General features: G+C 41.4%; 1 protein-coding gene across 1 annotated transcript; it reads left to right on the top strand.

The window, feature by feature from the left end:
* Positions 1-8,260: 8,260 nt before the first annotated feature.
* On the top strand, positions 8,261-14,337 carry hapln3 (hyaluronan and proteoglycan link protein 3). Its single transcript, XM_044035321.1, has 5 exons — positions 8,261-8,383; positions 9,156-9,308; positions 10,660-11,058; positions 12,171-12,473; positions 12,844-14,337. Exons 2-5 carry the CDS (start codon positions 9,167-9,169, stop codon positions 13,119-13,121), a joined length of 1,122 nt encoding a protein of 373 aa, XP_043891256.1. The 5' UTR covers positions 8,261-8,383; positions 9,156-9,166; the 3' UTR covers positions 13,122-14,337.
* The last annotated feature ends 1,394 nt before the right edge of the window (positions 14,338-15,731 follow it).

The raw sequence follows: 15,731 nt of genomic DNA, 5'->3' as shown, positions 1-15,731 counted from the left end.
GCAACTAATCCACTCACTCAGCTGTGCGTCGAGTTGTGTTTACCCAGTTTAGCTTTTTTACGGCACTTTTGGTGTTTGTGTTTTGATATTTGAAATAACCAAAAACAAAAGAAAAAAACAGTATTGTGCTTTTCAGAACAAACTGTATACATTGATTATTACTCATAGAAGAGAAAAAAAAGAGATAAAACCGTCTTGTGGTTCAGTTGTTAAAGTAAGTTTTCAAATTCTGTTTTAACATGAGTTTTGTGTTAAAATGTGATGTGCATATATGCAGTGCACAGTACTTCAGTACTGGATTCTGCTCATAGTAGTGGATGTTAATGTTTGCTGCAAACCATTTATTTAGGGTTCAACGTTGTGTCTCCAGTTTAAGGCTGTGGTGGCGCTGATAAGACTGTCAGGGGGAAACCAAATTAAAACAGATTTTTACGGTTGCACTGCGCGCGTGACACGACCCGCCGTATCATCTGCTTCTGCCGCCCCCATCACACTATTCTAAACCTTTCCACCCCCATGAATTATGAATTAAGGGCTTGTGCAATATTATACTGTGGTAGTGGAACAATGGATATTCATTCAAGGTCCTTAAAAATGCATGAGCAGTGTCATCAAGAGGTTGAGGATGGATGTTGGTGTCAAACACTGTACAGTATTTATTAAGATTGCAGAAGATTCCATAAGCAGTCACCCTTGTTATCCACGTCTGCATGCTTTCTGTCCACGAGTGTTGCTCGATTCAATTTAAAGTGATGTTGCTTAGTTTTTTTCTTCTAGATATTCACCAACTTTAAAGCTATAATAGCCCACTGTTCAGGTTTTCTCTAATTAATCAGAAAAAAAAGAAAAGAAAATTGATGACATTTATGTGTTTTTATGGTTACATGGGTTTGTTTTCTTGCTATTTTGACTGTTCGCCTCTGGATTTGGAGGTTGTTTTTTATTTTTGTTTTTTCCTCCCAGTCTTGTGTTTCTAAGAGAAGTCCTTTATGTTTGGCCTTTGTATCTAAAAATGAAGAATAAATAAAGAATTTAAAAACGGAAAGGAAAAAAAACAAAACATCGTGAATTGACTCCATGTGGTTGAATAGCACAGAAATAATCTTTACTTATACTTATACTTATACATGTGAACATATAGAATATTTAGGGTATGATTATAATCATAGGGCTGAATTCACTGGAGCTGTTTTCCATTTAAAAAGGTGGAAGATCAAAAGACACAAGTACCAAGGGTTGTTTTGCCTGTTTAGCATTTTAACTGCCTAGGGGCCTAATCTCTCTTTATACCACCACACAATCTTCCAGAGGTATCTTCACCAGAGGAGGCCACATCCTCTTCTTGGTCTCATTACAGTCTATTGAAGTCACACTAAAGAGGGAAAATCCCTCTGCAGGGTTTAACTACACACTGGTATGAAAATACACTCTTATTGTATCACTGAGAAGGTTAACTCTTGTCCTTGAGTGGATTGTACGGCATTTCAACTCTATAGCAGGTCAAGAAAATGGCCGTTGCTTCACCGCATTACACCTTTCAATTAGTTCAATTAGTAAATTCCAGCTAATTATCGTGTGAGGCGACCTCCGTTAGATAACGTATGTGCACTTAACCACCGTGCGCAGTGAAGCAGCTGTCTCTGAGACAGTGGCAGTTACAGTGTTCACAGACTAATGATGGCTTTCTCCTGCGTCCCCTTCTAATAAAACTCTCCACAGCTCCATCTTCTCTGTCACCTTGTTGTTTTTCTGAGCAGCTTGTATTTACTGGTGGGATGTTAGATGACGCTTAATGGGCCTAGTGTGTTATTAAAGAGACATTACTGAATCAATTAAATGTTAAAAAAAAAACAATTGAGTGGCAACGCTTGTGAAGAGAATATAATGGGCTATTATTTAAAGTCAAGTCAGGTAAAATATGACCCCCATGAAAATATGAAAGGGAACGGCGTAATTTTTTTAAAAATTCTTAACAGGTTACACAAGTAAAATGAGACCGTCAAAAGAACATTATGTGTTATACCCTCTGAAAAGCCTTCACTGTAAGACTAACGTGTTAAAAAACCATGAAAACTATGTTTTATTATAGAAATTGGCTTGACAAATGATATTTTAGCAGCCTTTTACTCCAAAACAAGCCATCAAAGCCGACATTAAAATGAATGATATGTAAAGAAATGTTTCCTGGTGGACTTGTCTTGGACAACTTTCTGTTTGGTTTCCTGGTGTGACAGCTGGCCAGAGACAGACGGAGGCATCCAGCCAAACAAGGCAGGAAACTGGAGGCACCACAGTGGCTTTGAGCAGGAAGAATCCACTCCTGAAAACAACTGCTATTTTAAATCAGTTATGTACCATTATAGACGACATCTCCTGGGACTTTACCTCAAAGAGAAGGAAACACATGTCATTTCTGCTCAAATAAATAGTCAAAACTGTCGCTTTGACAAGTGATGAATGGTTTTGAAATAGACTTGTTTATATCTTTAGCCCTCATTTGGCTTTTTGTCTGCCAGTCAAGGTGAAACTTACATCTGTGAGTTACAAAAAGATGGGAAATTGTAGTGTTTATTTATTATGACGGCTCATTTCAACCGTGCATCTTTTAATCGAGCTCGAAACTGTCGACCCGAGTCCTGCAGTTCGCTCTCTTGTTGGTCTTTTATTGAAGTCCTCCTCTCTAATCATTACAGTCGCTCTGAAACCACTCTCTCACACACCTTTTGTGACCAGCCCTCCTTTTATAAGAGGAGTCTTTGCTAATGACAGTGTAGGACACGATCAGCTGCCCGACTCTTTAGTCAGAGCGCGCAAACGTGACTCAATCATCTCTTCTTCATTCATGTCTTCTGTCTCTCTCTCCAGGGCCGCGCTGCACTCGGCCTTCTGGGATGGGAATGTGGCTGACTTGCAGAAGTGACTCCCTTCCATCTCGACGGTCATCCAGCAGTTCACAGAGGCTGCTGGTATTCGCGGCCTGAGGCCAAAACCTTTCATCTGGTGCTTTGGGAAGAGCACTGATCTGGTCTCTTCAAACACCAGAGAGATAATGGCCCAGACACACAGAGAGGAGAACAGGCTGTCACACAGGCTGAGTGGGGGGCTGCAGCCGCTAACTGACGCTGAGGTTTTTATGAGCCCGTACTCTTCAGGTCCAATCAAACTGCCTCTTAACATTTTATGAAGTTCATTTAATTTGGTCATAAAAACAACTTCCCTGCTGAACTGAAATGAGTTCAAAGATGGGTAAAACAGCATGTTACAGATTGAAATATCTCAACAGATATTCTTTGGATCACTTTCTCATGGTCCACAGCTGAATTTGGTGATCTGAATTGACTGCAGTGGGTCAAAGTCTCCACTTAACATGTTAAAACTGTCTGAGTTCACACAATGCTGATCAATCCTAACTCTTCCACGTGACTCTCTCTCTCTCTCTCTCTGTGTTTCTCAGTGTAGTAGGGTTTAGATCCTCTGTTGCCCAATGGCCAATCAGTGCTGCACAAAAGAAGTGATTAGTTTTATCTCCCTGTGTGTGTGCGCCTGTGTTTCTCCAGGTTCTCCGTTTCCTCCCACAGTCCAAAAACATGCAGATTTGGAGATTACGAAAATTGGACACTAACTTTTGCCCTATGTCAACTTGGAATGGCACTCTTGAAGTTATAATGAGAACTGGCAACAACCTCCTTCACCTGCAGCTAGATTACACACAGAATATAATGCAAAATATGATTGTTAGCTATTGTCATGAACAGTGAGCAATAATTATATTATAATAATACCTAACGCTATATGAATCACACTTTAAATGTATTTAATATACAAATGTGTGTGTATATATATGTATATATATGTATATATATATATATACATATATATATGTGTATATATATATACATATGAGCATGTTTAGTGTTTATATCGTGAACTGAACACTTTTACTTTGAAATATCCTTATGAATATCGCTTTATTGTGATCATTTCCCCCCATAGTTGAACCTTTATTCCACATGACCGGCCCCCTCAGGACCAGACCGGACACTCATTGGTCCCCCAGGTCGTTTGAGTGAGTTTGAGACCCCTGCCTTAGACCAGGCTGATGAACACACCATCTACATATCACCATGTTGGTAGTGTTAGTGTGAGCATACTTCAGCGTTAGCACAGCACACGTGTTCTGCTCACAACGGTCTGCATTGGTCTGGCGTGCCGTGCATTCCATTGCGATAATTTGCCCAGTGCAGTCAATGTGCGGTCACACATTTTGGGGCTGCACGTGGACGACCACCATGCGCTTAAGGCTCATTTAATTAAAGCACAGAACCACAGAGAGTGTGGCTTACTGTCACAGACGTGGGTGAAAGATGACATTTATGCCTCATGAACCATTGCGAACCTTTGAGCCTTCTTTTCAGCCCCACGTCGCACACAAAGCCGAAAGAGCAGGAAGTCAGAATAAAGTATAGTCGGAGACACTGAGTGTCAACTTGACTGAGCTCAGCTCTGGACAAACCACAGCTGATGACATGTTGGTAGTAATCTGGATGTGGGATTTCTGCCACTGGATGATTTGTTTATATGTGTTTTTTTTTTGAATGTGACCTTATTGTAGCTTGACTGTCAGCAAGGTCACATAAACTCAAACTGAGGTTAAAATTCCTTTGGCATAAAAAGTCAGAGAGTTGTTTAGTTTCACGGAGAACTTGGACTCCTGTAGTTACATTGGCTCCATGACTGAGCATGAGAGTGCTGCTCTGTCCTTCACACTGGACTGACAGTTCCTTACAAGTACAGTATGGACTGCAATAAAATGTGTCCTGGCTTTTACTTTGAGGCATTGAGGCAGATGTCCATTCTCCCAAGTGGAAACATTCTCATGTGTAGGAAAGAGGGGGCCACACAGTTGGTGTAGTGGATAGCACTCCTGCCTTTGCAGCAAGAAGACCCGGGTTTTGCGACCCGGTTGGAGTTGGCATGGTTTTCTCCACGTTCTCCGGTTTCCTCCAACAGTCCAAAAACATGGAGATGTGGGAATTAGGAAAATTGGACACTCTAAATTGATCGTGAGTGTGAGAGTGAATGGTTGTTTTGCCCCATGTCAGCTGGGATTGGCACCAGCGCCCCCTGTGACCCTCATGTGGAGTATAATGTAGCAGAAGATGAGTGAGTGAGTGAGTGCAGGAAAGAGATTAACTCTGTCATGTTTCTCTAGAAGCATTAATCCCAATTGGTTTGTTGTTACGGTGCTTTTTTTTTTAACATATCTGGTCTATATTTTAACATTTTTTACATTTTTGTGTGTTTTCAGTACACATATAATCATATTTCGGGTACGGGCAATGGTTTTTTATTCTATTACTGTATTTTCTATGAATTATATTCCTATGTGGATAACATTTCCTCGTGTAGCATATTTGATTTGATTCACTCACTGTGATGACCGACTTCAGGAGATCTTATCCAAAGAAATATCTCAGCATCTACTTTGAGGATTTGGCACAGAATTTTGTTAATAATGTTCCCCTCTGCTCATGAATCTTATTGTCTTTGGTGGTCATGTATCTTTTTTTTCCGGCATCAACATTGGATTAGCATTTGTGTTTTGGAGTGAAATGTACAGGTAGCTGTGCCCTCTGATGCTTCCACGTCGATCACCATCATCAGGTCCGTTTGAGCAGTGTTCATTTCTAATTAAGACGTGTGCCAAATGTAATACCGTTAACTGGCGTGCCTAAGAAGAACCTCACAGAGCCACAATGTCACCGCACGCTGCGGAAAGTATTTGGTGAAACTTCATGTTTCAGTTAAGAAGAGTAGAAAGGCAGAGAGGCAGAATAGTGGGAATGTACTAAATAAACAAAACTTTCTCTTTTTTTTTTAACCATAAATAACGTGATTTAAACTGAAATCCTAAACATCCTGACTGTCTCTCAGAGTAGCTTTTAAAAAAAAACAACCCTCAACCCACAAACACCACTGCTCCACTGAATTAGTGGTGGTCTTTGGTTTCTATTAAGTCAGCTGGGTGTCAGTCAAGTTAAAAGAAAAACACCAGTGGCTGTAAGGCTCACTAAAGCGCCAAGACTCTTGTGCTCTGTGACTCTTCAGAGGATGACAGTGTTGTGTCAGGCGATAATACCTCGCGGATCATTAGCGTTCACTGCGTGCCAGTGTCAGAAGGGCAACTTCCATCTGCACCGTGATAATCAGCCATCACTCAGATGTTCGGGCGTTGGTGCAGGAGCAGCACATTCTCCGAGGCCCCAGCGGAGCCCTGGAATTGCTCTTGTTTTCCACCACAGCGGCTTCAGCTAGTGACTGAAATATGAGTTTGTGTGGCAATAATGTGCTTGTGTTACTTGAGGCCGTGGCAAAACATTGGGGGTATGGAATACGCTCTGTCAGCCACAACATACCAGCGGAGCAGAAGCTGGCAGCCTTGCGAGACATGCCATTGTTTCAGATTGTTTCAGGAGGACAACTTTTATCCACGCTTGACACTGTTGTGCAAAAGGCCGTGCCATAAATGTCAGTGATTTGATGTTGTTCATAAAATGTGCAGAGTTTCTCCACCTCATGTATGTTATGAAGAATTTACAACAAGTAAAGCAACTGCTTTCGGATGGTTTCCATTTCTATTTTAAACTTTACAACTCCTGCCTGGAAGTTAGCGTCAGAATGGATTACACCATTAGGACAACAAGTTGTACAGTGCACATGGATTTTTAAATGTAAACTCTTTTTTACCTATGTAGTTTAGACGTATGTTGAATTTGCACTATGGATAAACCCAGCAGAGCTGTATATATACTGTATATTGTGTGTTAAAATGATGCCTGTTTTGGTTTAAACGTTGCGAACACACATAGTGGAAAGAGATGAGGTCATGAAACCGGTCAGCTGTGTTGAACTGACCCCTATCAATTTTTAACAAGTGCAAGGTGAAGCGGCGCAAATGCACTCAGGCTCCATCTGCAAGCAAGACGGGCATGATTTTTATTTTCAAAATAAGATCACGTGTAGTAATATTGTTTGAATTACGACTGACGTTTAGTTGTTTGGCTTTAGTTTTCACCTCTTTTCATTTCCCGTTGTTATCTGTGATCAAGTATTTTGGAAAATTAAAGTAACAAGTTCACATTTCATGTCAGGAAACTGCCGGTCCAGAAAATAATGTCCTCACCAGCTGTTTCCAACCTTGTAAAAAAAGCACCCCGGGTCATTATAGGGGTCAGATATATTCAGTCTGTCAAGTTTTGGGATATATCGGTCGATCTCTGGGGGATTTAAAGTGTGCAGTGAACTTTGATGGGCAGTGGTGTGCACCGACATTTGGAAGAGCAGGGGCGAGAATTAAAAGGGCACCTACTGAACACCGGAGGCAGGCATGTCCAAGGTGTGACCTTGGGCCAAAGGAAGCCTGAGGGTCTACTGTAATGACAGGTATATGGACGCAAAGCTCTATTTCTCTGCTTTCCATCTTCGACCGCTTTTTCCTTCATATGATGGTCGCGTGCTGGGCGTGCTGTGCCAATCTCAGCTGACATAGGGGGCGAAAGGCGGGGTCACATCCTGGACACATCACCATTTCATAGTTTTTAAATTTTCAAGATCTCACAAATGGTCCTTTATTTGTCCTGCAGTGGGGAAATTTACAAGGAGTTACAAGAGTCTTTAGTAGTTACGGTAATGAGAAGTACGCATGCCAAATCCTGTCGGCAACAGAGGAGTTAAACGATGAGATGTGTAGGCACTCACACCATAAACAATGTAAGTGAAGTCTGCTGTGCACAGAATAGTCAGAATCTAGTATCTAGTATCATAGTCTGTATTTTTCTTACTGATCTCTGACATTTACGGTCCAGTCAGTGTCTCTCGGTAAGTCTTCCCTTTATTGTTTTTAAGCATGCCCATCAGTGTACACATCACACACACAGCAACAACACGGCTTTTGTTTACGTTCATCTCTAACGACACAACCCACAATGCAAAGTGCTTCTAAAGCTTTAAAAAACATCCGTGTGAGTGTGTGGTTAGTGAAATTATACACTGAGTTGCCCCTTTTTTCACTGACCCCTGACCCCTGGATTATGTGTGCACGCCACTGCTGATGGCCTGTTAACAGACAGTGGTTTATGTGTCAGTGTATCATAACACTCTGGTACTGTAAGCGTCATTCAGTGTGTGCTGCCACTGGCCTGTCTATTGTATGCTCTGAACCCGTGTGTGATGACGTCACGGTCGGGGCTCCGCTCACCTCAGAAGGGGATGCCTCGTCTCGTGACGTCGCCACGCGCTGCCAAAGCGCTCAGAGAGAGAGACAGACAGTGAGCACAGAGAATGAGACGAGCTGAGGACACGCTGCGTGGACAAGCTCTTATCTGTGAGTCTTTATCTTTTCCCCTCGTGAACAGGCGATTATAACGCGGATTAAACCCGGGTGCAGTTAACGTGGGCTAAATGTCATGGTTCAGACTGTGTGCGCGTGGATGTGAGATAAATTGATGGTTTTAATTCTGCTGCGAGGAAACTTGTGGACTTTACAAACTATAAGCAACGACACGAGTTTAACATATTTAAACATGTTTAAATGTAAATATTGTAGACAGTGATTAGACGACTTTAAAAGGGAGATGAAGGGAAAGACGAAAGTGTAGCAAAAACTAAACTAAAGATTGTGTCTGGATGAAAAATGTTTGTTTCTTCAGACGTGTGCCGGTAGAAAGATTGTTTTTATTGTACTTAAATGCTGCCAGTTGTAAATGCATTTAAATAATAATACTAATGATTTCTGAAATGATTATTGTAATAGACGTTGAACATATTCCTTCAGATTTATTTATTTATTTATTTATCTTCATATTTTACAAGCTGCGTCTCAGTTAAACCATTACATATAACTGCGGGTTTACCCGGTGTTTCTGGGTAAACTGTGGATGAGAACGGATCAATAGTGCGTCCAGTCTCACTTCTTACTTTGTGTTTTAATGTTTAATGTTTAATGTTTCAAACTATGTGTGAAACTGTGAAACTACTGTTTGATTTTAACTGTGGCTGTGATTTTACACAGTGTCTGGTATTTATGACAGTCTAGAGACAAGGGGGAGGTTAAAAAACAAAACAAAAAAAACTCGACTGTATTTGTTATTCTGCAGAGGACAGCGCCATGCTCAGTCTACTGCGCCCCCTACTGGCCGTCTGCTGGTACACGCTGCTGCTGCTGCTGCCCGGCGGTCAGTGCTGGATCCGCAGATACAACAACGGCTTTCACTACCAGGACATCAGCAACGGCAACGGCAACGGAGAGAGTAAGTCCTTCCTTCTCCTCCTTCTCTTCTGTCTGTCTGTCTGTCTGTCTGTCTGTCACTGTGTGTCAGTGTTGCAATGTAACAAAGTACAACATTCACATATCTGTACTTTACTTCATTATTTACATTTCAAGCAACTTTTACGTTTACTCCACTACATTTCCTCCAACTATCTTTTTTATTCATTGCTACCAAATAAAATCAGAAGAAGAAGAGTTGGTAATGGTCTGTATTTAAATTGAGATTTTCTAGTCTTGATCAAGGCTTTACATAGACTAGCAGAGCCAGAGAGTTGAACCCACAACTTTCCAGTTGAAAGACAGCTTACCCTACCAATGAGCCACCATGGTTAATTTTACCTCCTCATTTTTTAAGACTTTTACTTAATCAATATTATAAAAAGGGACTTCAACTTTTACCAAAGTCATTTTCTGGTCAGACACTTGTACTTTTACTCTACTTTTTGGGGGCTGTTAAGACATGGTTTTATGGTTAGGATTAGAATTAGGGTTAAGGTAAAGGTTAGGGTAAGGGGCGTCCTCACTATGAATGAAGCGCATACGTGTGTGTTGCACATGTGAGACACAGATCAGTCACACACAGTTGTGTACATGATAACACAGCTGGCAGGAAGTCACCTGGATGTGTGGAGGCAGGACAACTATAATTCATGAAACCGCAGCAGTCATCCAGGTCATAAAAACAAACTCCACTTGTGATTGATGGGAGCTTTCTGTTTCCATAGGTTGTTTGTGTGTGTGTGTGTGTGTGTGTATTCATGTATTTGTATCCTCTTTAGGACCTTTTCCGGCATAAACAATGTCCTTGACAGGACCAATAGTCCTCATAAGACCAAGCTGCATAATTATGTGTGTGTGTGTGTGTGTATGAGAGAGAGCGAGCTCCAGGTAAATGAACAAAAACAGGTGTTTTGTACTTAGCGTTACAACAGAGCCTGAGGTGCCGACAAACAACTGAAGTCATATGGCAACAAAGGCTTATTAGTTAGTTCCGCTGCAAATGTGTTTGCTCATCTAAGTATTTTAAATGCCTTGTATCCTCTTAGGTACAATTCACCTGACTGTGACTGCATTTTGCTTTCTCTGTGGTCACAAGAGAGTCAAGCTTAGATAGATAGACAGATAGACAAATAGACAGATAGATAGATAGATAGATAGATAGATAGATAGATAGATAGATAGATAGATAGATAGATAGATAGATAGATAGATAGATAGACAGACAGGCAGATAGATAGATGCATCATTGTATATCATCATCATCCATCATCAAAATCTCAAATGTAGAGAGAAAATGAACATGTATTTGTGGTGCTTTGTGTCTTTTCCAGTCTATTTCAATGGGATTCGTCTCCATGTGGAATCTCCGCTGCCTTCAGTTTCAGCCTCCAGGGGGAGCAGTGTTACCCTGCCCTGTCACTACCACTACGAGCCCGAGGTTGCCACACCACGCAGGACTCGGGTCAAGTGGTCCTGGCTGCCCTCCCAGACCATTGCTGCACCTGCTTCCCCAGAAGCCCTGGCCAGGGAAACCGAGGTGATGGTTGCCATGGGCAACCGCCAACGCAGCTATGGCAACTTCCGGGGCCGTGTGCGCCTGAGACGCTCAGCACCTGGGGACATGTCTCTGGTGATCAATGAGCTGCAACTGAACGACACAGGACGATACCGCTGCGAGGTCATCGATGGTCTGGAGGATGAGAGTGTGACCGTGGAGCTGGAGCTGCGAGGTGAGACTAAAATCAAACATACTCAATTCATGAGTCATTTTCTGTGCAACGAAATGTGACATTACTGTCATAAAGCAGGTTGTAAATCAGAGTGCAGCAGCAGTCATCCATCAGATGTCATATCATACAGTATTTTCACAGGAACATCTTCTGTATATTCAGTGTAGCTACAACATTTTAAAGGTGCTTTTTGTTCAGATTGGTTGGTATGATCCCTGGCAATCCCACCCTACACAACGTGTAGATTTTTTTGCAGTTGCTATGACAGGGTCTCACTCTAGATGACCGTTACAAAAACTTGTGAAAAATTGGATGGGGAATGATTGAAAAACCAGGCTTAATTTAGCTCCGTATCACAGTGTTGTCTGTGGTTTGGCATGTTTTTCTCTCTCTCCCTCGAACTCGTGTTTTTGTGATTCTGCTGCTGTTATCCCATCGTGGTCCCTGATTAGCTTGAGTGGCTTGAGTCGTCGCAGACTTTCCAACAATTAGATCAAGGTCTGCAATGCATCAAAAAGACCTCCTCAGGTCTCCTCAGGCTGTGTCTTTGAATATGCCAGACTTAGTGATTGCCAACTGCCAATCATGAGTCAGTTAGGGGCCGTTTGCGAAACTCATTGTTGTGCAGATTTTTGAACTTATAGTCTTGTGGGAACTCAGCTTAAGTTTCTGTCATTTTGGAACCTGCTTTTGCAAATGCTTTGCTTTGGTTGTTATTTATTACCACTACAGTGCTGTTTGGGTCTAAAAAATCAAAAACAGAGTGGAAACATAAATGAATATCCAACTCTTATTCACCAGATGGACAGAATCAAAATACAATTTGCTCACAAGTTTGCTAGAATAACTTAAAAGCTGATGATGGGCCATTTTTCTTCCAAACTGCTCTCACAAAAGTGTCCAAAAACATCCTTAATACAGATTTAATGCAAGTGTGCACCATTCAATTTACCTTATCATTCTGTATGTATTCACCATATGCCAACACAAGAACATAAGAAAAACAAATGTAAAAAGTGTAGACAATCATAATTTTTTTTGCCACTGAAATCCCTTCTGTGAAATCATACTGAGGATACATGATGATTTTAAACATTTCTCCTCGTGTGCAGGTGTGGTGTTTCCCTACCACTCTCCGAAAGGGCGCTACCGCTTTAACTTCTTTGGGGCCCAACAAGCGTGCCAGGATCAGGACGCCACTCTGGCTACATTTGAGCAGCTCTTCACTGCGTGGGAGGAGGGACTAGACTGGTGTAATGCCGGTTGGTTGGCTGATGGCACCGTGCACTACCCCATCACAATGCCACGTGATGGCTGTGGGGGCGTGGACTTAGCTCCTGGTGTGCGAAGCTATGGTCAACGTCATGGCTTTCTCCACAGCTATGATGCTTTCTGCTTCTCTGCCTCTATTAAGGGTCAGTACAACAATCTGTTAACCGGTGTAAAGGTCCAGCACGTAAGAACAAGTCAGTAAGTTTACATACATAGTTTAATCGAGCTAAGGCCATAGTCTGATTAAGATTGCAGAGTCCGAGTATGTGTAGGAGAAAAACGATTTATTGGCAGTGTACCTCTGACTCCACCTCCATAGGTAGCACTGTATCTATAAACCAGTGCATATTGAATCAGTTTCCTGTTGACCTTTATGTCAGAGAAAAACTAACCGCTAACGGCAAGAATTGATGGTGAGAAGGACCGTGCTGTGTTTCTGTATTATTCCTATCTGCTGTACATCTCCTAGTCAGTTCAAAAGTGTATTAAATGTATGATTCTCTTCTGCCGTAGGGAGCATATACTTCTTAAAGCACCCGACCAACCTCAACTTCACCGAAGCAGTCCAGGCGTGTGCCGTGGATGGAAGTCAGATTGCCAAAGTAGGCCAGCTGTATGCTGCGTGGAGGCTGTTGGGGTTTGACCGCTGCGATGCCGGCTGGCTGGCTGACGGGAGTGTGCGTTATCCAATCACAAAAGTGCGGGCTAACTGTGGCCCTCCTGAACCAGGGGTGCGTAGTTTTGGGTTCCCACCTATGTACCTAAAGTTTGGTGTCTACTGTTACCGGTAGACGTCCTGAGACAACACAAGACAGAAACAAACCACTCTGACAGCACACTGGGTCAAAGCTTTGCTCAGCAGGTTAGCATTAGCTTTAGCCTGGATGCAAATTAGCAGTTAGCCAGTTTGTTCATTTTTGAGCTGTTTAAAAGTGAGACCACTTGGGTCAAATCGCTCTCCACCTCCATTAGACTGAAACTCATGTCTCAGTATTGAACTTAACTACTAGTCAACAACTGTTTTTGCACTATTACTTAGTCATGTCAACACTATATGGTCAGTTGCATGTAGACACTACAAAACGACACCCATTTCAAAGGTAGAGGGCATTAATATGCTGCTGTAACAGCCTCCACTTTTTCAGGAAGACTTGGATCCCAGCTGCAAGTATTTGATTCTTTCAGCCACAGAAGCATTACTGAGGTCAACACTAATGTTGGGTGATAGTGCCAGACTTTTGCAGAAAATGTTGGATGAGGTTGAGGTCCAGGATCTGTCAAGGGTAGTCAGATTCTTCCAGAACAAAAATTGTAATTTTGATCCTGTTTTGTACAAAGGGGTTATTATTTTATGTTCACACTTTGCAGTATATACCACTGTTTCAATTATATTAGTGGTACCAATAGGTTTTTTCTTTATTAATGGTAAGTGGACATAATCTGTCAGTAAAAACAGCCTCTGGCCCAAAAAAACGTACAGTGATGTCAGGTATAGGTATTAAATTGAGCCAAATGTACTTTACATTTATGGCAGCTGATGTGAAATTCGACTTTGACGCACCACTACCAGCACTGATGTCTAATTCACAGCTGATTAATTTCACCCTCAGGGAAGGTGTTTGGATATTTGTCATAAAAACCTCTCCATATTCATAATAATCCACACTGCTCTCCAGCCACATCTCAGTGCTTCGCCTACCCTGTATTTATTCAGCCATGACATTTTAATTGTGTTTTTCAGCAGTGCCCTCCTCCACAATATTTAAGTCTACCAGTGAAAAACATTTACACATTCAGTCATGGGAGCTTCGTACTACAACCACAGACTTTTGGTTCATGAACTCGATTGTTGAGGGAGTGGGGAGTGTTTCTCAATGTTTGTGTGTCAGATCTTTTATCTTCAACTTTTATTTCCACCATTTCTGTCTTTTTAACAGTGTGAAATATACTGCTGTGTCTTCATCTTTAAATGTCTACATATCCAAATTTATAAAAAAATATAATGGATCTCCTTTTCTTTTCCTTTTTTTTTTTAAGGGTGATTAAGAGCAGTAGAAGTTACGTGTGATTCTCTGTGCTGTTGTTGTATTTAAACTACCTTTGTTTCCATGTATTCTGGAAGATGAAATCATGTACCTTTTGGGGTTTTTCATTATATACTGTATGTCAACACATTTGTACTATTTTCTACAAAGTAAACACAATTGGAAACATAAAATAAATATATTTCATAGAACATAAAGAACAAAAAAAGGACAAACTTCCAATGAACTTCTTGCCAGTAACTCTGACTCATTTTGATGAAACACACCTGGAGACAGATTGAAGTTGTCCCATGTGCCGACGATCCTGCGAGGGTAAATTATTTTGATTGCTGTCTTGGACAGTGATACAGTTCGTAATGTTTGCCATCCACACGTTTTTATTTATAAAATAAAGTCTTAGCTGCTTACATCAAAAGAGGAACTGACTTGTCAAATATCATCTGCGGGACAGATGACTTCTATCATCAACAGCTTTTACGACCGTGTATTGCATTTGTTCAGTCTTGTGTCTTATCTTATCTTTGCAAATCTGACACCTCACCAAAAATATGAACACCAAGCGGGGGATTGGACTAAGAAAAGAGAAGAAGTAATGGATGATGACATCTAGAAGATTACATTATTGATGTAATCTACCACTATCAACCAACCCTAAAATTACAACAAAAAGTATTAGTATTTACTTACACATAAAAAGTCAGAGGGTCCTCAAGTTTAATAAGATTCTTCCTCTTTTGATTATTAATGTCTAAACCAGATTTAATGATAATCCATGTTGCTGTTGTTTTAGATTTTGTGGCAGTATTAGTTCGGATGACCATCGTTTTCATCCAAAGGCCCGCGACTTACACGTCATAAGTGTTTATCTTCAATAACGTTTCTGACTTTCTCCTATTCCTGAATGGATATCTTAACTATTGCAGAATGTGAACCATTCAGTGGTGTGCTCACAGGTAGGTACAATTTCACTTACTGTTCAAACAGGAATGCCGGGGTAGAGAGGCGAGAGCCGTACAAAACGGCCACTGTATGTAAAGCTCACACGCGCCACTCTGTCTGGGCCCACTGCACTTTTAGATGAGTGGAGTCAAACACGCTGCTACGCCCTCTCACATCCGGGTGCAAATAGAACTCCCACTGATTATGTGGCCAGCAGATTTTATAAACACATCCTATTTACACCTATTGGCTGAACGTGAGTGGACACACACATACAGATTTATACCCCTACACACACTGCCTCACACACATAAGATTAATATGCAGGGGCCTATACATTGTGACTACACAAACCTCATATAGATGTGTATAAACACCACCACACACGTACCAATATACATTCAGTGCACACTCACA

The sequence above is a fragment of the Solea senegalensis genome, linkage group LG10 (assembly GCF_019176455.1).
Source record: "Solea senegalensis isolate Sse05_10M linkage group LG10, IFAPA_SoseM_1, whole genome shotgun sequence".
In the NCBI taxonomy this organism is placed as follows: Eukaryota; Metazoa; Chordata; class Actinopteri; order Pleuronectiformes; family Soleidae; genus Solea; species Solea senegalensis.
The sequence above is the reverse complement of the archived record's forward strand: the minus strand, read 5'-3'. Positions and strand labels throughout refer to the sequence as shown.